The sequence below is a fragment of the Pan troglodytes genome, chromosome 5 (genome assembly GCF_028858775.2).
Source record: "Pan troglodytes isolate AG18354 chromosome 5, NHGRI_mPanTro3-v2.0_pri, whole genome shotgun sequence".
Lineage (NCBI taxonomy): Eukaryota > Metazoa > Chordata > Mammalia > Primates > Hominidae > Pan > Pan troglodytes.
The window spans coordinates 35095128-35120405 of NC_072403.2; the positions used below are offsets into that span (position 1 = coordinate 35095128).

The window sequence follows — 25278 nt, forward strand, 5'->3', positions numbered from 1 at the left end:
TATCTCTGTATGTACCAACCAGTATAGAACTATTTTAATATATTTCCATAATATAATGTGCCTACTAGCCAAGTATAATCCTTGCTGAACATGTTTACAAAGAGTCTCGGAGACATAACATATTTTGCAAGAACATGTAAAGCGATATTTGATTATGAGACAAGAATTTGTTAGATAAAACCATAGCAACCTACTCTAATTGTTCAATAACTTCATTTTATGTCTACCCACTATCACTTAAAGCTGAAAATGCTCCTCACCAAGTTGCGTAATGCCCCCTTTACATTCTTATTCCGCAGGGTGTAGATAAAAGGGTTGAGTGAGGGAGTCACCACTCCATAGAAGAGGGCCATGAACTTGGGTTGATCCCTTGAGATGGAGGAGGGGGGCTGAAGGTACATGCTGATGGCTGGGCCATAAAATAAGAAAACTACAATAAGATGGGAGGAGCATGTCCCAAAGGCCTTTTTCCTTCCCTTGGAAGATTTGATCTTAAATACAGCACTTCCAATACTAGCATAGGAAGCAAGAATTAAGCATAGTGGGACAGCTAACATAAAAATGCATACCACAGAGAGTGTGAGCTCGTTAGAACCCTTTTCACCACAGGCAATCTTTATCAGAACAGGAATCTCACACACCAAGTGGTCCAGTTTATTGAGACCACACAGTGGCAATTGTAATGTGGCAGTGGCCTCTGAGACAGCATAGATTATTCCAATTAGCCACACGGTGGAAACTAATAGGATACAGACGCGCTGATTCATGATGAGGGTGTAGTGAAGAGGTCTGCAGATGGCCACATAGCGATCAAAGGACATAATAGCCAAAAGCAAACATTCTGTTCCCCCCATTATGTGAAAGAAATTAAGCTGAACCGCACACCCCATATAGCTGATGGTCTTCTTAGAGCTTCCCAGGTTAAACAGCATCTGAGGGACAATGCTTGTGGTATAACACATGTCCAAAAAGGAGAGGTTGGTGAGGAAGAAATACATGGGGCTATGAAGACGAGAGTCTAACCTGGACACGAGAATGATTGTGACGTTTCCCATCACGGCTATAGGGTACATTATAAGAAGACTAGTGAACAGAGGAAGCTCTAGCCAAGGGCGGTCTGCAAAGCCTAGCAGAATAAATTCTTCAGGGTGGCTTTCATTAATTAGTGGCATTATCTTCAATTTGTTTCACCTGTAGTAGGGATGTGCCAAAGAAGGTAGAGCTATGGGTATCAACAAAACTTGGTGATGCATTGATTGTCTACTTATAGATGACAGGGTGCAGTAACCTGGGGTCAGAATAACATAAAACATCTGGTATCAGGTGATCTTATTTTCCTACGGGACACTACAAATTAAAGGCAGATATCTTAATCCAGTAACCCAACCATTCTGAAATGGAATTTCTTCTTCTGTGTAAGAAGGTTGACAGTAACTATCATTCTTGAGTGAGGTGAGGATTAAATACAAAGTAAAAGTGACTGTATAGTTTTCAAACTTTGAGTTGCATAAAAATCAGCTGAGAAGGTTGCTAGAGTGAAATTTATTGTTTCCTATCTTTAGGTGTCTGATAGAGTAAATGTGGCCTGGGGCTGAGGAACAGGATGGTTCATTTTCAGAAACAGTGCTGCAAGGCATTACTGAAATGCTAAGAAGAATAAACATATTGAGGTAGCAATGGTAGGAGAAAAAGGAGGAGAAAACCTGGAGTCATAAGAATCATCAAGATAGCATTGTCCAGCTCCAACTAGTTAGTTAAATAATCATATCATCTCCAAGGGAAGCAAGAAGACTTTTGGATTTAAATCTATCTCAGTGATTTGAAATTGAACAAGAAAATTAAATACTTTTATTGTCTGTTTTCTCAAGTATAAATTGAGAGAGTTAACCTACAATGACAAAGTTTCCCTATGCTCAGGAATTCGATTTTGCATTCTTGGGCTTTTATTCATTACGATTTAGTTCAACCTTTGGGCATTTGATATTTTATGTTAAATTTTAGCTAACATCCATTTTGAAAAAAATTTTTTTTATTCAATGAGATTATCATCTTGCTTTAATATAAGAGTTTGGATAGTTGTCATGACCCACTGATTGCACATAACTACAAATATGTCTTTTAGTTCGGAGTGACTGCAGTCAGGACAAAAGTTGATGTCCCAATTTAGGCTTAGAGACAGTCAAATCTGAAATTATTTTACATTTTCAAGACCTTTCCTTTTTTTTCAGCTAGAAAGTACATTGGTATACCAACCTCAACTAGTTTAGTGAAGCAGTATTTTGAGAAAGATTAATTTTTTGCTCATATGCTTTTCTTTTAGTGGTGACATGTATTTTATGAATATCACAATTTTCTGCAGGATGAGAAATATTCGGTTGAAAAGTTAAGATAGCATCTCAGTGACAACATTCTGAGTAACTCTGCCAGTCAATTAGTTGTTTAATGGTAACAGATTACATTTATAAGTTTATAAAGCACAGCTTCCACATTCTCTGTTTCATTACATCTTCAAAGTCATCCTGTGAGGTGTCATACAAAGCTCCTCAGGGCTAACATGTGAATGTTGCCCTTTGATTATATGCTATCTCACGCCGGAAGTGTGCAAAACAATAATAACACTCTTTCCAACTAGTCCTTAGTGAACCCTCTGTGTCAAACACCCCCATATGCTTTTTATACCATTAAATCATTTAGTATCCATCCCCAAACGCTATGACAAAGAAAATTTTACTATCCATATTTTAAGATATTGTTAATCATTTGTTTCCATACTCTGCTAATGACTAAGAACATTCTAAAGATTGAAAAGTAATTGCTGCTTTAAATGAGGTAATAAAATATTGAGACTATAAACTCAGAGTTTCAAGAGCCCCAGAAAGCATCTGCACTCGAGGGTTGTTCCTGAATGAGTGTGACCCCCTTCACATTATTTGACCTTGATTTAATCAAGATGTTATATGAGTGCATCAAATTTAGAAATATGTCTTAGCCTGAGTGCTTTTTCAGATGAAAATCCGTATTGGAAATGAAAGATGAAATAAAGGCATGATATAAACTAATTTGATGTCAAAATAAATACAGTCATACATAGCTTAACAAGAGGAATATAGTCTGAGAAATGTATTGTTAAGTGATTTTGTCATTGTGTGAATATAATAGAGTGCACTTACACAAACTTAGATGGTATGGCCTAGTACACACTTATGCTATGTGATATAGCCTATTGCTCCTAGGCTACAAACTTGTGCAGCATGTTACCTTACTGAATACTGTGGACAATCATAATTCAATGGTAAGTATTTATGTATTAAGCATATATAAAAATAGAAAAGGTACAATAAAATATGGTATAAAAGATAAAAAATGGTATACCTGTATTGGGCACTTACCATAAATGGATCTTGCAGGACTTGAAGTTGCTCTGGGTGAGTCAGTGAGTGAATGGTGAGGGAATGTGAAGGCCTAGACCACTACTGTACACTACTATAGACTTTGTAAACACTGTCTATAGCCTACACTAAATTTACTAAAAAACACTTTTCTCTGTTTAATAATAAATTCATTTTAGCTAACTGTAACATTTTTACTTCATAAACTTCTTAATTTCTTTAACTTTTTGATTATTGAATAACACTTAAACCCATCATACAGCTGTACAAAAGTATGTTCTTTGTTTATATCCTTATTCTATAAATTATTTCTATTTTTTTAAGTTTTTTAACTTTTTTGTTAAAAATGAAGACACAAACACATACATTAGCCCAGGCCTACACAGGGTCAGGATCATCAATATCATTGTCTTCCAGCTCCTTGTCCCACTGGAAGGTTTTCAGGGGCAATAACATGCATGGAGCTGTCATCTCCTATGATTATAATAACAATATCTTCTTCTGGTATACTTGCTGAAAGACTTGTGTGAGGCTGTTTTACAGTTAACTTTTTAAAAATAAGTAGGAGTATAAAAAATCATAAAAAGTATAGTATAGCAAAAATATAAACCAGTAACATATTTGTTTATCATCATCAAGTATTATGTACTGCACACAATTTTATGTGTTATTCTTTTATATGACTGGCAGTGCAGGTTTGATTATACCATCATCACTGCAAACACTTGAGTAATGTGTTACATTATAACATTATCATGGATACAGTGTCACTAGGCAATAGGAATTTTTTAGCTCCATTGTAATCTTATGGGACCACTGTTGAACACATGGTCAGTCATTGATGAAAATGTCATTATGTGGTGCATGCCTGTATTCTGAGAATTGCAAATTACATTATTAAATAATTTCACTATTAGATACCTGCTATCTTTATTTAACATTGTTATGTTCACCTTTTATATTTTTTCTACCAGGGACCATCCTTGAATTTTTTAAAAAGCAATTTTAGATTTGATCCTCCATGAATTCTTCCATAATTATAACTAATTATAACTACCTTTAATGACAATATTCACCCCAGTATGTCTTCCACAATTTTATTAAATTTATATTATTTGGGATTTTGTTATTAACTTTATTAAGTATAGTTTGTCTGTGAGTGGTGGTCACCCAGAGCTCCTCCATTTCTCTGGACATTTCCCTGGAGACATCAGAGTAGGAATGACTAATCAATGTGATTTAATTTTGAAGTATATTTAAGCTCTGTAATTCTATTCTTAGATCTCATATTTTTTTCTCATGTCATTCTTGTATTTTATTTCTTTTAGCTTTGGGATTTTATCTGTCTTTTGGATCTTATACTTCAAGAAATGTTTCATCACTATTTTACTACATGGGGATTTACTTAATCACAAATGTTTAAAGCCACTTTATTAAAGTGCCAGACCCATGAGTTGAGTAAATTCCTCTCCTCATGGGGTCCCAAGATAAAGCAGGAATCCTTGGAATGTTAGAAAATGACATTCTTTACTTACCACAGGCCAGAAACCCTGTATAGGGACTGTGTAGGCAAGGTAGAAGGTCAGTTCCCCAAGGGGTTTTTATTGGCTCTATAAGTCAAGTTTCATTCCTTAAAGGAAAACACACCATTCCAGTCAAAGCCTTGGTAAAATAACCAATTTCTCCAACTGTGTCCTGCTACAAAAAAAAAAAAACAACAGATTCTTATTGCACTTATGCAAATAAATATATTGCCATCAGTTAAGAATACTCACAAATAGTCTCCAAATTCTGGAGAAATCAGGCAGAGAGAAACAAATATGGTCCATTTTTTTTTTTCCACAGAAGTATACTTTACTCAATTGCTAAAAGCTGTAAATAGCTCAAAGTAAAAGTTTTCTTAACTCTGGAAAACAAAACAAAGGATTAGCAACATTTTAAGCAAAGTCAAAAAGATTAGTTTATTCTTTTAGTTTAGTTTATGCAGTTAACTCCTGTTCTGTTTGATATTCATGAACATTCCTGTTCTTCACGAGAGTTGCAAAAGTTGTTTCCTCTATTCTAATGTCACAATTTCCAAAGTTATCAGAAACCTGCATTTAAGAACATCCGTTAGAGCTGTATAGCTGACTATAAACCACCTTTTTTTGAAGAGGATTAAAACAAGACAATTGTCTGTGTATGACAAAACTCGTTACCACAGCCACTGGCAAAAACATGATTGACAAAGAAATTTTGTTAATGTATAAAATAATTATTCTTGTTCCACTTTATACAAATAATCATGCCAAGTGCAATAAAGTAAATCAGTCTTATCATAATTTGTCTTCAGTAAAAATGAGAAACTGAAGTGAGAAAAATTATGTTTCAAGAAGTATGGTACACTTGTTATTAAATTCTAGTCTCATGAGTTGTTTTTAAGTTTGTTTCTACAATTTAGGCTAAACCTGCTTATTCCTGTGAACCAACCAGTGATCTTAGACTGTTACTCAGAAGATACAAGAGGTTTGGGTAATGTAAAAATCTGGACCAATATTCTAATCATGGGCACATATTGGAATCATCTGGCAACCCTGTATCAGCTTGGTTTTAACAGTTGCTCAGTTCATGGGAAGCCTTTAAATTTAGTTTACCTGGAATAATTTTACTTATTTTGCTTTGCTGCTGTGGAATACATTGCATTTGTACTCTTTGCATACAGATGCAGAATATGCTTAGTGAATGTTTTCTTAAATGGAACACTTATCAATCTTTCAGATAGCACCTCTTGTTGAAACTCAGAGTTATGAATGGCTCTCATCATACCAGTGCTTTTTGACGAGCTCCTCTCTACCCCAAATACGAGAGACTCTAATTGTTAGGCAGGAATATCATTGCTCCTCTTAAGCCTGAAGAAGCTACAGAAGGAGATGGATCTTTGTCCCTCTCCAACCCTTAGGATTAAGGGTTCTCTTGTAAAGGGGAGGGAGGAAATGTCAGAGGCATGTGAGCCAGAGCAGCTCCATCTTGAATAGCAGCTGGGTAAAATGAGGTTGAAACCTACTGGGCTGCATTCCCAGATGGTTAAGGCATTCTAAGTCACAGGATGAGATAGAAAGTCAGTACAAGATACAGGTCATAAAGACCTTGCTGATAAAACAGATTACTCTAAAGAAGATGGCCAAAACCCACCAAAAACAAGATGGCGATGAGAGTAACCACTGGTCATCCTCGCTGCTACACTCCCATCAGTGCCATGACAACGTCAGGAAGTTGCCCTATATGGTAGAGTACATTTGTTTACAAATGCCATGGTAACATCAGGAAGCTACCCTGTATGTTCTAGAAAGGGGAGGCATGAATAATCCACCCCTTGTTTAACATATCATCAAGAAATAACCATAAAATTGGGCAACCAGCAGCCCTTGGGGCTGCTCTGTCTATGGAGTAGCCAGCCATTCTTTTACTCCTTTACTTTCTGAATAAACTTGCTTTCACTTAAAAAAAATAAATAAAGTACCAGACCCTATTCCTGTTGATGTCTCCTGTTTTATCTCCACTCATCTTCATTCTAGTGTAGCTTATACTTCATTTTTACCATACACAATATTTTCTTTATATGTACTGCACTTGTAGACTTTCTATATAGTAAAAGAGCATAAGAAGAAATAAAAGTTATTTTTTATCTGACATTAGGAATCTGCATGAAACACACAGACAAGTCAATCCATCCAATTTTGAACATATATTCTAAAAATCCACCTGACTGAAAGAAGGCTTCATATTTGTTTTGGGCATTTAATATTTCTCAGATATAGTGTATAAATCTCCCTCTCAGTCTCTCACTGAAACCAAATTTAAAATCATAATGATTTTAAATGGGTTTAATGTTTTTAAATTTGGTTTCAGTGAGAGACTGAGAGATAGATTAATTACAAAGAGAAATCTAGTTGCTTCTTAGAACCACTGAGCAGCTGTTTCCAAAGGTTAGAAAAGGCTCCCTGAAATGAAATGCTCTCTGCCTTTCAGATGTATATTAGGCAGTGGCAGTATGATCTACACATATTTCAATTTCCCTAAGAATGCATGGACTTGAAAACGTGCCTTTTTACTCACCTTATTTTGATAAATATCTTTCAATAAAAAGGAATTATGAAGGAATACACTTGAATTTTTCAAACGTTCAGAGGATGGATAAACTGTAGTATACGTGAGTATTTAAGAATTAGCTTCACAACTTAGGTTTTCAATTGTTACAGGGTTCCAAAGAGAAGAAAACATGGGTTAGGAAGACAATAGTAGAAAATATCAGAATGCTTTGTGGATGTGTTATTTGTAAGCTCTTCCTGAGACCTCTTGGGCATTGTTTTCCAACAGGCCATTAATCCTTATCCCAGATGAGGAGTTAGCAGAGAAAATTCCTTGGGACAGAGATCTCTATGGAAATGCTCCTTATGTACAATTAGTTTCCTACTGAACTGAGGTTGGTAGGAAGTCTCTTCTGTTGTCAGATGTGTTTTAAAATACATTTACTCAATTTCCCAAAACAGTAGACACTAATTTTAAATGAGATGCAATTAGAGATGAGCTAGTTTGAATAAATGATTCTGGGGAACTTAAATGAGAATTCCCTGAATACCTTACCTCATTAGCTTCTAGACTACCTCACATAAAATTTAATCATTTCTAGTTGTAAGAATAAAGGGGCACAAAAATGAGTTGAAAAGGAAGAAAAATAATAAAAAAAATTTCCAATGAGAAGGAATCAAGTGATAGTTTAAAACATTTCATAATATTTAATGCTTTCATATTAAAATGATGAAATGATAATTTCTTCACTCTCACCAAGCACATACCACATAACATTAGGCAGATACACAGATAACTTTGAGATTTTAAAAATTACATACAAAATGCATAAATACATTATGTTGAAAAACAAATTCAAGTGCATGGGATAGCAAATACAAATTTAAAGGGTTTTTTTTTTTTAAGATGGAGTCTTGCTGTGTTGCCCAGTCTGGAGTGCAGTGGTATGATCTCAGCTCACTGCAACCTCTGCTGTCCAGTTCAAGCGATTCTCCTGCCACAGCCTCCCAAGTGGCTGGGATTACAGGCATTCCCTTTGATGACCTACTGTCATGGTCTGTTGTCCCTCTCCTTTCTTTAAAGGTAACCATTAGTGTCATAAGGGTGTACATCTTTCCACATTACATATGTGCTGGATATTTTCCACTCCCCCTTCCTTCCCCTGCACCAGATTCACTCTCTATCCAACCATGTTCGTTTCTACCCTGTGTTGTGCCTCTAGAGGCGAAATCAAGAGAATTCCATGATATTTGACTTCTGGTTGTGTTCAGCCAATGAGTCACCAGCTGAGGATTAGAGTGAGGCAGCAGCTAGTTTGAAGTATTTTCCCCTACCCTCTCCTTCAGATGGGACAAATGAGGCTACTTGTATTGCTCAACCAAAGATCACAGGTCATGGATGTAGCCACGTACAGGTTCTCTCTCTTTCTGCTTTCTAATAGTACTTTCTCCCTTTGCTACTTCAGGCCTTGTGTTGGTTGCTAAGCCTCCCAACTGTTGCTAGATTCAGAGTAGTCCATATATAATACATATACAGAAATCCCTTGTTGATGTTCCTAAATCCTTCTCACAACTTTGTATTTACTTCTTTTGTTAAACCTCTTTCAGTTCCCATAGGAGCATGCCATCTATTTTCTGCTGGGACCATAGGTGACTGTAACTTTCCATTACAAACAAAGGTCATTTCCTGCTTTAGGACTTTTGAATTAGATGTTTTTAGGTCTAAAATGCTCTTTCTTTGATTTTATCACGACTGGCTCCTTTCTGTGTTTCAGGTTGATCTCAAATGTCACCTAAGAAGGAATATCTAATATGAATATACTACACAGTATCTCTATATCATATTTTCTTTTAATTTTCTGCAAAAGAATGAAAGCTTTCTTAGTTATTTTGCTTTTGAAGTCTCCCCCTCTAGTATGCATAGTTTTTGACAATAGCAACTTAAATAATACAATTAAATCATCTTGAACATATTGTTACTTGATTTTTACATACATACATACACGCACACACACGCACACACACTTTTTGTCATTTCAGAGACAATGACTGATAAAGGAATTTTTTTCTTTTAAACACATCTCTAGCTTATCTACTTTTGCTGAATTCCGTAAACTTTGGTATGTTGTGTTTCTATTTTCATTCTTTGCAAATTATTTGCTATTTTCCCTTATGATTTCCTCTGAGCCATTCATTATTTAGGAATGTGTTGTTTCATCGCCACTTACTTGTGTATTTCACAATATTTTGCTGATATTGATTTCTAATTTTATTCCATTGTGGTTAGAGGACATCCTTTACGTTATTTTCATCTTTTAAATGTATTGTGATTTGCTTTATGACCTTATAGACTAATCTGTAGAATGTTTCATGTGCCCTGAGTAATATATGTATTCTACTACTATTGGATGGAGTTTTCTGTAGAGGTCAATTAGCTCTAGTTAGTTTATAATGCTGTTCACATCTTCTATTTCCTTGTGGACCTTTATCTAATTGTTCTATTGTTATTGAAAGTGGGATGCTGACATTGAACTATAATCATGGAATTATCTATTGCTCCAAACAGTTCTGTTAGTCTTTGTTTTATGTAGTTTGGAGATCTGCTGCAAGGTGCATACGTACTTATAATTGATGTATCTTCTTGATGGACCAGCGATTTTATCATCATAAATTGTCCTTCTTTGTTTCCAGTAATAATTCTTGTCTTTTTGTTGATATTGTGTAATATCAGTATAGCCATTAGCACTCTATCTTGCTTACTCTTTGAATGGAATACTTTTTTCATCTTTTCAGTTTCAACCTATTTGCATTTTTGAATCTAAAGTGAATATATTGTTGACAGTATATCATTGGATTGTCTTTTTAAATAAACCTTGTCAATCTCTTCCATTTTTTAAATGAATAGACTATTTTTCAGAAGCTTTAGGTTTACAAAAAATTGAATGGAAGGTGTAGAGAACTCACATGTAACCCCTTTTACTCCCTCCCCCAGAGTTTCTTTTATTATTAACAACTTGCATTCATGTGGTACATTTGTTATAATTGATAAGCCAATATTAATACGTTATTAGTAACCAAATTCCATAGTTTACATTAGGGTTGATGGTGTGTGTTTTACATTCTATGGGTTTTGACAAATGTTTAATAACATGTATTCCCCCATTCAGTATCATAAAGAATGGTTTCCCTGCCTTAAAAACTCCCTGTTCTCCTTCCATTCATCATTTCCTCCCCTCCTCCCTGGGAGCCCCTGACAACCACTGATTTTTTATTGTTTCCATAACTGTGCTTTTTCCAGAATATCATACAATTGAAATCATATATAATGTAGACTTTTCTGACTGGCTTCTTTGACTTAGTAATATGCATTTAAATTTCTTCCAGGTCTTGGCTTTACAACTCATTTTTTATAATTGAATAATATTCCATTCTGTTAATGTACTACAGTCTGCTTATTCATTCATTTATTAAAGGACTTTTTTTTTTTTGCTTCCAAGCTTTGGAAATTAGGAATAAAGCTACTGCAAACATTTGTGTACAGGTTCCGTGTGGACATAACGTTTCAGATTATTTGGGTTAATACCAGGACACGTGAGTGCTGGATTCTATGGTTGAGAGGTTTAGTGTTGTATGAAACTGTCCAGTTGTCCTCTAGAGTGGTTGTACACTTTTGGATTTCTGTAATCAGTGAATGAGAGTTCCTGTTATTTATCTCTTTGTCAACATCTGATGTTTTCAGTGGTTTGCTATGGTTGATAATGTCTCAGATTTCTTTAGGCGGTTTTATTTTTCTTCATTCTTTTTTCTTTTTATTACTCTGACTAGATAATCTCAATTGACCTATCTTGTAGTTTGTTGATTCTTCCTTCTGCTTGTTAAAATCTGGTGTTCAGGTCTTCTGCTGCATTTTTTATTTCCATCACTGTACTTTTTCATCTCTAGAATTTGACTTGGTTCTTTAACAACAAATAATGTCTATCTCTTTACTAATTTTCTCTATTTAGTGAGAAATAGTTGTCATATCTTCCTTTAGTTCTTTAAACATGGTTTATTTCAGCTCTTTGACCCTATTTTTAAAGTAGCTGATCTAAGCCTTTGTCCAACAAGTTCAACACCTAGATTTGCTACTATTGATTGCATTTCCCCCTCCTTTTATGACCCATACTTCCTGTGTCTTTCTTCACTTGTATTATAATTTTATGTTGAAAACTAGATACTTCATTTCATTTATTTTTATAACTTTTATCTTAAGTTCAAAGGTACATACGCAGGTCATGGGGGTTTGTTGTAGAGATTATTTCATCACCCAGGTATTAAGCATAGCATCCATTAGTTATTTTTCCTGATCCTCTCTGTCCTCCCATCCTCCACCCTCCACCAGGCCACAGTATGTATTGTTTCCCTCTATGTGTCCATATGTTTTCATCATTTAGCTCCCAGTTACAAGTGAGAACATGTGGTATTCGATTTTCTGTTACTGTGTTAGTTTGCTAAGGATAATGGCCTCCAACTCCATCTATGTTCCTGAAAGGGACATGATCTCGTTCTTTTTTATGGCTGCATAGTATTCCACGGTGTGTATGTACCACATTTTCTTTATCGAGTGTATCATTGATGGGCATTTAGGTTGATTCCATGTCTTTGCTATTGTGAGTAGTGCTCCAATGAACATATGTATGCATGTGTTTTCACAATTGAACAACTTATATTCCTTTGGGTGCTTACCCAGTAACGAGATTGGTGGGTCAAATGGCGTTACTGTCTTTAGAACTTTGAGGAATTGCCACAATGCCTTCCACAATGGTTGAACTAATTTACACTCCCACCAACAGTGTATACATGTTTGTTTTTCTCCATAACCTTCCCAGCATCTGTTCTTCTCTGACTTTTTAATAATAGCCATTCTGACTGGTGTGATAAGGTATCTCCTTGTGGTTTTGATTTGCACTTCTCTAATGATCAGTGATGTTGAGCTTTTTTCATATGATTGTTGGCTGCATGTATGTCTTCTTTTGAAAACTGTCGGCTCATGTTCTTTGCTCACTTTTTAATGGGGTTGTTTTTCTTTCTTGTAAATTTGGAAAACTAAATATTTTAAATACTAGAAATGGCAACTGTGGAAACCAGATTCTCCCTGTCTCACTAGAATTTGTTGTTGCTGCTTATTAATGTAGTTGTTGCTGCTTATTAATGTAGTTGTTGCTTGCTTGTTTAGTGAATACTCCCAAATAATTCTCTAAAGTCTGCCTTCTTTGTGGTGTAGGGCCATTAAAATCTGTACTCAAGTAGTCTAGTGGCCAGCAAATAATTGGACAGAAATTTCTTTCAATGCCTGGGACTAATAAATCTTCCAGTTTCTGTCAAAGACCTCTATGTTCATATTGAGGCATGACTCTGACACCTAGTCAGGCAGTTCACATCTCTACCTTAGCCTCCACTTACTTCTTCCTGAAATACTGAAGGTCAGCCAGAGACAAGAGTTTAGAATCTTCTCAGTTCTTGCTTGAGCATTTATAGAGTCCTGAATCTGAACACAGCCATATGCATATATATGAAATTCCTGGCATATGGCAAAGATTTTCAAAATCCCTATAGACATCCCATTCCTTACATTTTTTAAGCTCTTTTATTGCTTTATGGTCTGCCCCAACTTTTATCAATTGCTTTAGTCAGAAGTGAAGTTAAAGCAGTCACTTGAAATTATTTTCAACAAATACCTGCTGAGAAAATGCTTTTTGCATTGGTCGAGGTCTGAGTCATGGTCAAATACAGACAGACTCATGAATGAAGTCTTCCAAAAAGCCCCAGCCAGGTAAATTAAAGACATATCTTTATAAGTTTATACATATATCTTTATAAAAGGTATATAAAATATTTCACTTTTCATTCTTTTTTGGTATTTTGGTATTTCAGGAGATTGGATTTTTTTTGTTTTGATGCTTATATTTACACCTTAGTCCCTCTTTTAGGCATCATTGATTGGTTTTCTAAAATGAGCACTATATTTATTTATTTATTTAATTTTTCGATATATTATAGTTGTACATATTTTGGGGGTAGATGTGTTTTCTTACACATATACAATGTGTAATGATTAAATCAGAGTGATTATAATATCTATCACCACAAATACTTTGTGTTGTGAAAATTACAATTTTTTTCTAGCTATTTTGAAATATACAATATATGTTATGCTAATATTAATAAATGTTAGTTGTATTTTCTCTACTGTATTATCAAATACTAGAAATTATTCCTTGTATCTAACTCTATTTTTGTACCCACTAACAAATTCTTTTTCATCTGTTTTTCCTTGCATCCATTTGCAGACTCTGATAAGCACCATTCTACCCTTGACCTTCATAAGATCCACTTTTTTTAGCTCCTGCATACCAGTGAGAACATGATATATTTGTATTTCTGTTCATGGCTTATTTCACTTAATGACTTCCAATTTTATCCATGTTGCTACTAATGAAAGGATTTCATTATTTTTTATGGTTGAATGATATTCCATCATGTATATATATTACATTTTCTTTATCCATCCTTCTCTTGCTAGACACTGATGTTGCATTCTTTGTGTGTTTCTATAGGTGAAGTGAGGTTCTTTTTTTTCTTTCCAATTTTTTTTTTTGCTTTTTTTATTTTTAATTTTTTTATTATACTTTAAGTTTTAGGGTACATGTGCACAACGTATTTCAGGTTCAAGTGGTACATGTGCAGGTTTGTTACATCAGTAAATTTTTTGTTATGGGGGTTTGGTGTACAGATAATTTTGTCACCCAGGGAATTAGCATTATACCCATTAGGTAGCTTTTCTTTTTTTTTTTTAACTTTAATTTTAGGTTCAGGGTACATGTGCAGGTTTGTTATATAGGTAAATTGTGTGTCACATGGGTTTGGTGTACAGATTATTTTGTCACCCATGTAATAAGTGTGGTAACCAATAGGTTGGTTTTGATCCTCACCTCCCCCATCATAGGCCCCAGTTTCTATTGTTCTTTTCTTTGTGTCCTTATGTACTCAATATTTAACTCCCAATTATAAGTGAGAACATGCCATACTGGGGTTTCCATTCCTTCACCAATTTGCTTAGGATGATAGCTTCCAGCTCCATCCCTATTACTGCAAAGACCAAAGTCTCGTTTTTTATAGCTGCATAGTATTCTGTGGTATATATGTTTTCTGTATCCAGTCCACCACTGATGGACAACTAGGTTGATTCTGTGACTTTGATATTGTAAATAGTGCTGCACTGAAAATCTGCAGGCATATTGCTTTATGGCAGAACGATTTATATTACTTTGGTTATACACCTAGTAATGGGATTGCTGGATCAAGTGGTAGTTCTATTTTAAGTTATTTGAGAAATCTCCAGACTTCTTTCTACAGTGGCTGAACTAGTTTTCATTTCCACCAGTGGTATATAAATGTTCCCTTTTCTCCACCACCTCACCAGCATCTGTTATTTCCTAACTTTTTAATAGTAGCCATTTTGACCGGTGTGGGACAATATCTCATTGTGGTTTTGATTTGCATTTCTCTGGTGATTAGTGATATTGAACTTTTTAATATACTTGTTAGATGTGTATATCTTCTTTTGAGAAGTGTCTGTTCATGCCATTTGCTCGTTTTAAAAATAGAGTTGTTTGTTTTTCACTTTTTTATTTGTTTAAGTTCCTTATAGATTCTGGATATTAGACCTTTGCCAGATGCATAGTTTGCAAATATTTTCTCCCATTCTGTAAGTTGTGTGTGTATTCCGTTGATAGTTTCTTTTGCTATGCAGAAGCTCTTTAGTTTAATTATATTCTATTTGTCAATTTTTGGTTTTGTTGTGATTGCTTTTGGAGTCCTCATCTTGAAGTCTTCATGAAAGTCGATGTCCAGAATGGTATTTCCTAGAATTTCTTCTATTGTTTTTATACATTTGGGTTGTACATTTAAGTCTTTAATCTATCTTGAGTTTATTTTTGTATATGGTAAAAGGAACAGGTTCAATTCCAGTCTTCTACATATGGCTAGCCTGCTATGCCAGCACTATTTATTGAAGAGTTTCTGGCAGGCAGCAGGCAGCATATAATTTGGTCTTGTTTTTAATTCATTTAACAATTGTATGTCTTTTAAATAGAATGTAGTCTGTTTACATTCAATTTCATTTTTGATAGTTCATGCCTTAGTACTGCCATTTTGTTACTTGTTTTCTAATTTCATAATTCCTCTCTTCCTTCCTTCCTTCCTTTCCTTCCTTCCTTCCTTCCTGCCTTCCTCTCTTTCTCTCTTTCCCCCTCTCCCTCCCCTTCCCCTTCCCCTTCCTTCCTTCCTTCCTTCTTTCCTTTTTTCCTTGTTATTTTCCTCTGGTAGTATGTTTTAATTTGTTGCTTTTTATTGTTAGTGTATCCATTATAAGTTTTTGCACTGTGGTGTCCATGAGGCTTACAAAAAGTATCCTATAATATAACATGTAGTATAAAACTGATAGCAACTTAACTTTGCTCTCAAAAATAAAAACAAACTTCCAACTAAAAACTTATACACATTAACTCCATTCTTCACCCATATTTTGAATTTTGATGTTGCAATTTACATTTTTTATATTGCCTATCTCTTAAAAATTGTTGTAGTTATTATTTTAAATTGTTTTTAGTTTTCTTACTAAATAGGCAAGTGGTTTAAATATAATGACTTCATTTTTAGTATGACAATCACATTAACATTCTTTCAGTTTGGTGAACTTCCTTTAGCAGTTCTCGTAGGACAGGTTTGGTAGTGATAGAATGAGCATTATTGAAATAGTTAATAACCTCTTCTTTCCTCCATTTCTCCAGCATCTATTTCAAAATGACAATTGATACAATATGTACTTTTGTTTATACAATATATACATACATACTTTTAACACAATTTATTTATACAATATATACATATTTATACTCTATATATATACAATTTATACAATATATACTTTTTAAAAGTTTGGAATGTTGTTATCCTCCTCTAGATAGAATTTATTTTTGCTTTTGGGAAGTAATTAAAGTAGGAAAACATCCCTAATTTTGAATGGGGTGGATAGAATTGGGTCATACATTGCGGGTAGGAGCGTAAAATGACACAGACACTTTGGAACACTGTTTTGTGGTTTCTTTAAAAGTTACACATACCTTATGGCCCATTCATTCAACTCTTAAATATCTGTTCAAGAGAAGTAAAAACATTTGCTCAAATGAAGACCTGTGCTGAATATTTATAGCCACTTTTTTCAAAATACTGTGGCCAAAACCTAGAATTACTGTAAGTATCTGTCAACGGATGTAATGAATAAATTATACTATATCCTTATTATTGAACATTACTAGTAATGAAAACAAAACAATATGCTGGTCTGCAACCATTTTAGATGAATTTCAAAATATTTTTGCTGAATGCAGAAAGCAAGACTCAAAATAATACACACTATGTAGATCTATCACTAAGAATTCAAGAACATGCAAACTTATCTATGAGGGCATAAATTAGAGTAGTAGTTGACTAAGTCTGAAATCAAAAGACAAAATAGATTTTGGAGAGTGATGGAAATGTTCTCTACCTTGATTGAGGTATTGGTATCATGGGTATATACAACTATAAAAATACTGACTTGCATACTTTAAATTATGTAGTTTATTTTGCATATGCTATCATCAGCAAAGGTGATTATATACTCTAGATTGCAGTCATTTTTAGGGCTGGCCTATATTCAGTCTATGATTATTCATAGGTTGCAGCCATTCACCCATTCTAGCTGAAAGTCTTGGGTATTTATATGGGCCAAAATTTCCATTATTTGTCTCCCCAGAAATGTAAAATCATATAAGCCCTGTTTCTTAGCCTCTTAGTCATCAGATTCTGTTCTGATTTATAGCTGGTGCAAAAAACAGATATCTTTTTAAAAATATTTTTATTATACTTTAAGTTCTAAGGTACATGTGCACAATGTGCAGGTTTGTTACATAGGTATACATGTGCCATGTTGGTTTGCTGCACTCATCAACCTGTCATTTACATTAGGTATTTCTCCTAATGCTATCCCTCCCCCAGCTCCCCACCCTCTAACAGGCCCCAGTGTGTGATGTTCCCCATCCTGTGTCCAAGTGTTCTTATTGTTCACTTCCCACCTATGAGTGAGAACATGTGGTCTTTGGTTTTCTATCCTCGAGATAGTTTGCTGGGAATGATGGTTTCCAGCTTCATTCATGTCTCTGCAAAGGACATCAACTCACCCTTTTTTGTGGCTGCATAGTATTCCATGGTGTATATGTGCCACATTTTCTTAATCTAGCCTATCATTGATGGACATTCCAAGTCTTTTCCATCATGAATAGTGCTACAATACACATATGTGTCCATGTGTCTTTATAATAGCATGATTTATAATCCTTTGGGTATATACCCAGTAATGGGATCACTGGGTCAAATGGTATTTCTAGTTCTAGATCTTTGAGGAATCACCACACTGTCTTCCACAATGGTTGAACTAATTTACGTTCCCATCAACAGTGTAAAAGTGTTCCTATTTCTCCACATCCTCTCCAGCATCTGTCCTTTCCTGACTTTTCAATGATTGCCATTCTAACTGGTATGAGATGGTATCTCATTGTGGTTTTGATTTGCATTTCTCTGATGACCAGTGATGATGAGCATTTTTTATGTGTCTGTTGGCTGCATAAATGTCTTCTTTCAAGAAGTGTTTGTTCATATCCTTTGCCCACATTTTGATAGGGTTGTTTATTTTTTTCTTGTATATTTGTTTAAGTTCTTTGTAGATTCTGGATATTAGCCCTTTGTTAATTGGGTAGATTGCAAAAATTTTGTCCCATTCTGTACATTGCTTGTTCACTCTGATGGTAGTTTCTTTTGCTGTGCAGAAGCTCTTTAGTTTAATTAGATCCCATGCATCTATTTTGGCTTTTGTTGCCATTGCTTTTGGTGTTTTAGTCACGAAGTCTTTGCCCATGCCTATGTCCTGAATGGTATTGCCTAGGTTTTCTTCTAGAGTTTTTATGGTTTTAGGTCTAACATTTAAGTCTTTAATCCATCTTGAATTAATTTTTGTATAGGGTGTAAGGAATGGATCCAGTTGCAGCTTTCTACATGGTGGCTAGCCAGTTTTCCCAGAGAATATTATAAACAACTCTATGGAAATAAACTAGAAAATCTAGAAGAAATTGATAAATTCCTGGACACATACACCCTCCCAAAATTAAACCAGGGAGAAGTTGAATCTCTGAATAGACCACTAACAGGTTATGAAATTGAGGCAATGATTAATAGCCTACCAACCAAAAAAAGTCCAGAACGAGACGGATTCACAGCCGAATTCTACCAGAGGTACAAGGAGGAGCTGGTACCATTCCTTCTGAAACTATTCCAATCAATAGAAAAAGAGAGAATCCTCCCTAACTCATTTTATGATGCCAGCATCATCCTGATACCAAAGCCTGTCAGAGACACAACAACAACAAAAAAGAGAATTTGTATTTCTGTGGGATCAGTAGTGATATCTCCTTTATTATTTTTTAATAGATCTATTTGATTTTTCTCTTTTCTTCATTATTAGTCTTGCTAGCAGTCCATCAATTTTGTGGATCTTTTCAAAATCCACCTCCTGGATTAATTGATTCAGATTTTCTATTTTTTCATGATTCACTGTTGTTAGGTTTCTAGAAATCTAACCATTTCTTCTAGGTCATCCTATTTGTTGGTGTAAAATTGTTCGTAGTATTCTTTTATGAACTTTTGTACTTCTGTAGTTTCAATTTTAATGTCTCCTCTTTCATTTCTTCTTTTGTTAGAGTCTTCTTTTTTTTCTTAGTTGGTCTGCTAAAGTTTTGTCAATTGTTTTTATCTCTTCAAAAACTGAACTGTTAGTTTTGCAAATGTGTTCTTTTGTTTTCTAGTCTCTTACTTATTTCTGCTCTGATCTTTGTTATTTCCTTCCTTCTGCTAACTTTGGGATTAGTTTGCTCTTCTCTTTTTCTAGCTTCTTGAAATGTAACATTAGGTTGTTTGTTTGGGATCTTTCTTCTTTTTTAATATCGGCATTTATTACTATAAACTTTCCTCCTGCTAAGAACTTCTTTTGTTACATCCCATAAGTTGTGGTACGTTGCATTTTCATTTTCATCTGTCTTAAGATATTTTTAAATTTCCCTTTTGATTTCTTCATTAACCCTTTGTTTATTCAAGAGCGTGTTGGTTAATTTCCACGTATGTAATATTTTCAAATTTTATCGTATTATTTATTTCTATTCATTTCTACTTTCATACTTTTGTGGTCAGAAAAGATACTTGATATGATTTCAGTCTTCTTAAAACTGTTGAGTCTTATTTTGTTACCTTATTTGGATAATGTCCCATTTGCACTTGAGAAGAATGAATATTCTGTTGCTGTTGGATGAAATGTTCTATATATGTCTGTTAGGTCCACTTGGTCTAAAGTGTATGTCAAGTCCAGTGTTTCCTTATTGATTTTTGTCTAGATGATATGTCCACTGTTGAAAGTAAAGTATTGAAATCCTCTGCTATTATTGTATTGCAGTCTATCTCTTTTCAGGTCTACTAATACTTTCTTTATATGTATAGGTGATCTTATATTAGGTGCATATATATTTACAATTGTTAAGTCCTTTTCACGAATTGACCCTTTTATCATTACATAATGACCTTCTTTGTCTCTTTTAACAGTTTTGGACTTAAAGTTCATCTCATAAAAGTACATCTACCCTTGTCTTTTGCTTTCCACTTGCATGAAATAATTTTTTCAATCAATGTGTGTTCTTCAAGTTAAAGTGAACCTCTTACAGGCAGCCTACGTCTGCATATTGTTTTTCAGTTTCTTTCCAATGCAAAGCATTTTAGTAGGTTGTCAAATATACAATTATTAGAAATATCTAAATATTACCTGTAAAAACTAGTATATCACATTCGATAATTCTATAAAATAAGGAAACACAAATCACACATTGCCACAACCTCTGCAGTCCAATAATATCCCCCGTTGATAGTACAAATTACAAATACATTTTTAAAATAAAGACATGATTTCGACATTTAAACCAAAGTAACTATGGCTAACCTAAATACATTCATTCATCAAGTACAATAAATTAAGCATTGCTACTTATAGTCACTAATAACAAAATTTTAGGTTCAATTTTACCTAAAATTTCATAAATCTTCCAATACAGTTCCCATAGTAAAGTGTCTTTGTGTGTGCCATTTTAATTTATATGCGGGTGCATCATATATCAGACTTAAGACTTTCACTTCATAATTAAATAGTTCATACATATATATTGAAAGTGAACACCCGGCCAAAATTTAATCCCAATGATGACAAAATGTAAAATTGTTTTAAATTCTTGAATGCATATACTGATTTGTTTAATTGCCTGCATACTACTTTTTTTAATTAGAGACTATCAAAGTAAGTAATAAGAATTTAAATATTAACTCAAAAAAAGATGAAGGCTTCAACCTTCCTACAATAGTAACAAGCATTTTAAATAACAATACAAGGAGTCTGTAAGCTAAAAAGTAACTTCATATTCATTGCAAAACTTAAAATACCAGTGAATTGAAGATAAGATTGAGGTCTAAAATATTTGTACTGTATTGTAAAATACAATTTAAAATGTGCAGTTAATTTGCTTGTGGACATGTAATGGAATGTTTTTCAACAGTAATGTTATGTTAAACACACTTTAAATGGTCACTCTAAGCAAACATAACCTTACTAGCAAGAAAAGCTAAAAATTAAGGCTTTCATGCTATCTATATCTACTACACAAAGTCAAAAGTCAAATAGAGCTTACAATGTGGCAAAATATTTCTAACTTCTGTGACATTAGTTGCTTCACCTCAACTCAATACTTATCATCTTATCTTTATACAAACTCAAATGCTAGTTATCTTTACTATCCATAAATACAAATTAAACTAAGGAGCTTCCGCACAGCAAAAGAAACTATAAATAGAATAAACAGACAACTTACGGAAGGTGAGAAAAGATTCACAAACTATGCATACAACAAAGGTCTAATATCCAGAATCTATAAGGAACTTAAATCAACAAACATAACCCCATTAAAAAATTAACAAATGACAAAGGATGAACAGACACTTCTCAAAAGAAGACATAAAGGTGACCAATAAACATATGGAAAAAATTGTTCATCATTACTAATCATCAGAGAAATGCAAATCAAAACCACAATGAGATTCCATCTCACACCAGTCAGAATGGCTGCTATTTAAAAGTCAAAAAACAACAGATATTGCGGAGGCTGCAGAGAAACGCGAACGCTTATACACTGTTGGTGAGAATGAACATTAGTTCAGCCACTGTGGAAAGCAGTTTGGAGAATTTTCCAAAAGAACTAAAAACAGAGCTACCATTGGACCCAGCAATTCCATTACCGCGTATTTAGTCAAAGGAAAATATATCATTATACCAAAAGGACACACACACTCATGTTCATGGCAGCACTATTCACAATAGCAGAGACATAGACCCAACCTAGGTGCCCATCAGTGGTGGATTGGATAGAGACAATGTGGAGTTCCGGCAGAGACCCGGGTGAGACGCGCTGACCATGGGCCTGCGGAGGGGCTGGGGGTTCAGGACCTCCGCAGCCTCTGCCCTGCGGGCTCCAGGTGCCCTCGCTGTGGCTCCCCTCGCGGGCCCAGGCCTGAAGAAGCCGCGAACCTCTCTTCCCTACCCCACCTCGGTGACTGATGGCAGCTCCTCTCTCAGCCCAGACCCCGCCGGCCTCCATGTCTCCCGGCCCAGCCCTGCGGGGCCTAAACTAAGCCCCTGCCGAGCTGCTAGGATGCAGCGCATTTGAGTGGCTGCGGGCGTGGGGGGCCGGGAAGCATGGCGACCGCCCCAACTCGCAGCGGAGGCCGTTAGGGTGTGGAGGGCGCAGGAAGGCGGGTCGCCTGCCACTGGGGCGCGGGCAGATCTGACCGCTCTGTCCCAACTGGTCGAGACCGACCTAGTCCTGACGACAGGAACAACGGCATTAACAACGGCCGGAAGGTGAGCGGTGTCCCAGACAACGACGGATAGCGGCCACCTGGCCACTGGTCTTCCTTCTCTACCAGACCTGGATGTGGGAAGAGACAAGTGGTGGAACAACAGGCCACATTTGGCGTATTGGAGATGAAATTCTTGGTTGAAAATTCTTCTCTTTAAGAATGTTGAATATTGGCCCCCACTCTCTTCTGGCTTGTAGGGTTTCTGCAGAGAGATATGCTGTTAGTCTGATGGGCTTCCCTTTATAGGTAACCTGACCCTTCTCTCTGGCTGCCCTTAACTTTTTTTCCTTCATTTCAAGCTTGGAGAATCTGACAATTACGTTTCTTGGGGTTGCTTTTCTCGAGCAGTATCTTAGTGGTGTTCTCGTATTTCCTGAATTTGAATGTTGGCCTGTATTGCTACCTTGGGGAAGTTCTCCTGGATAATATCCTGAAGCTGTTTTCCAGCTTGGTTCCATTCTTCTCGTCACTTTCAGGTAAACCAATCAAACATAAGTTTGGTCTTTTCACATAGTCCCATATTTCCTGGAGGCTTTGTTTGTTCCTTTTCATTCTTTTTTCTCTAATCTTGTCTTCACACCTTATTTCAGTAAGTTGGTCTTCAGTCTCTGATATCCTTTCTTCTGCTTGATCGATTTGGCTATTGATCCTTGTGTATATCTTACAAAGTTCTCGTGCTGTGTTTTTCAGCTCCTCAGGTCATTTATGTTCTCCTCTAAACTGGCTAGTCTAGTTAGCAGTTTCTGTAACCTTTTATCAAGGTTCTTAGCTTCCTTGCATTGGGTTAGAACATGCTCCTTTAGCTCAGAGGAGTTTGTTATTACACACCTTGTGAAGCCTACTTCTGTCATTCATCAATCTCCTTCTCCAGTTTTGTGCCCTTGCTGGAGAGGAGTTGCGATCATTTTGAGTAGAAGAGGCATTCTGGTTTTTGGAATTTTCAGCGTTTTTATGCTAGTTTTTCCTCATCTTTGTGGATTTATCTACCTTTGATCTTTGAGGCTGATGACTTTGGATGGGGTTTTTGTGTGACGGTCCTTTATGTTGATGTTGACGTTGTTTCTGTTTGTTAGTTTTCCTTATAACAGTCAGGCCCCTCTTCTGCGGGTCTGCTGCAGTTTGCTGGAAGTGTACTCCAGACCCTGTTTGCCTGGGTATCACCAGCAGAGGCTGTAGAACAGCAAAGATTTCTTCCTGCTCCTTCCTCTGGAAGCTTCGTCCCAGAAGGGCACTGGCCTGATGACAGCTGGAGCTCTCCTGTGTGAGGTTCTGTCAACCCCTGTTGGGAGTTGTCTCTCAGTCAGGAGGCATGGGGGTTAGGGACCCACTTGAGGAGGGAGTGTGTCCCTTGAGAGAACTGGTGTGCTGTGCTGGGAGAATCCCTCTTGTCAGGATCAGCTGCTGTCTTCAGAGCAGGCAGGCAGGAACGATTAAATCTGCTTGTGCTGTGCCCACAGCCACCTCTTCCCCAGGTGCTCTGTCCCAGGGAGATGGGGGTTTTGTCTGTAAGCCTCTGACTGGGGCTGTTACCTTTCTTTCAGAGATGCCCTGCCCAGTGAGGGGGAATCTAGAGAAGCAGTCTGGCCACAGCTGCTTTGCTGCACTGTGATGAATTCGCCAGTCCATACCTCCAAGACTCCTTGGAACTGTCAGGGAAAATGGCCTACTAAAGCCTTAGTAATGGCAGACGTCCCTCATCCCATGAAGCTCAATTGTCCTAGGTTGACTTCAGACTGCTGTGCTGGCAGTGAGAATTTCAAGCCAGTGGTTCTTAGCTTGCTAGGTTCCGTGGGAGTGGGACCTGCTGAGCGAGACCACTTGGCTCCCTGGCTTCAGCCTCCTTTCCAGGGGAGTAAATGGTTCTGTCTCGCTGGGGTTCCAGGCATCACTAGGGTAGGAAAAATGCTCCTTCATCTAGCTCTGTGTCTGCCCAAATGGCCACCCAGTTTTGTGCTTGAAACCTAGGGCCCTGGTGGTGTAGGCACACAAGGGAATCTCCTGATCTACAGATTGCAAAAACCATGGGAAAAGTGTAGTAACAGGCTAGGCAGCACTGTCCCTCATGGCTTCCCTGGCTCGGGGAAAGAGGTCCCCTGGCCTCTTGAACTTCCTGGGTAAGCAACTCCCCACCCTTCTTCTGCTTGCCCTCCATGGGTTTGACCTGCTGCCTAACCAGTCCTAATGAGAGGAACGGGGTACCTCAGTTGGAAATGCAGAAATCACCTGCCATCTGGATTGGTCTTGCTGGGAGCTGCAAACCAGAACTGCTCCTATTTGGCCATCTTCGGCTTCATCCTTTTGTGTTTTTAAGAACAGTCTTCCCTATGAATTTTACCAAAAAGTGTACTCAGTACAGTAGTTTACTAACTCTACTTTTGTCATACACTAGAAACATCTTAATATCTACAAAGACTAGATGTTGAAAATTAGGACTAATTTGTCCACTTATATGCACTATATACACAGCACAGTAAAAGAAAATGCAGACATAAGGGACAATGGTAAAGTGTGCCTCACCATAAACACACTGGTGTTTCAATTACCCTTTGCCCTTTCTGCTCCTCTTTCCTCCCTGAGCCAACACACATATAGTAATGTGTACTGCTCAGATAAGTGGTTTGATCCATTTCCCAAAGACAATATTTCATATGAATCAAAAGGATATCTACAAAGTGTTATTTACTCCCTCTACTTTTAACATACTTTGTGCACTTCTAGAAAGACTAGATGTTTCAAATAAG

At 36.2% G+C, this 25278-nt stretch overlaps 1 protein-coding gene across 1 annotated transcript; it reads right to left on the bottom strand.

The window, feature by feature from the left end:
* Positions 1 to 233: 233 nt before the first annotated feature.
* On the bottom strand, positions 234 to 1172 carry LOC471932 (olfactory receptor 2B11-like). The gene has a single exon (XM_063812843.1). It carries the CDS (start codon positions 1170 to 1172, stop codon positions 234 to 236), a length of 939 nt encoding a protein of 312 aa, XP_063668913.1.
* Between the last annotated feature and the right edge of the window lie 24106 nt (positions 1173 to 25278).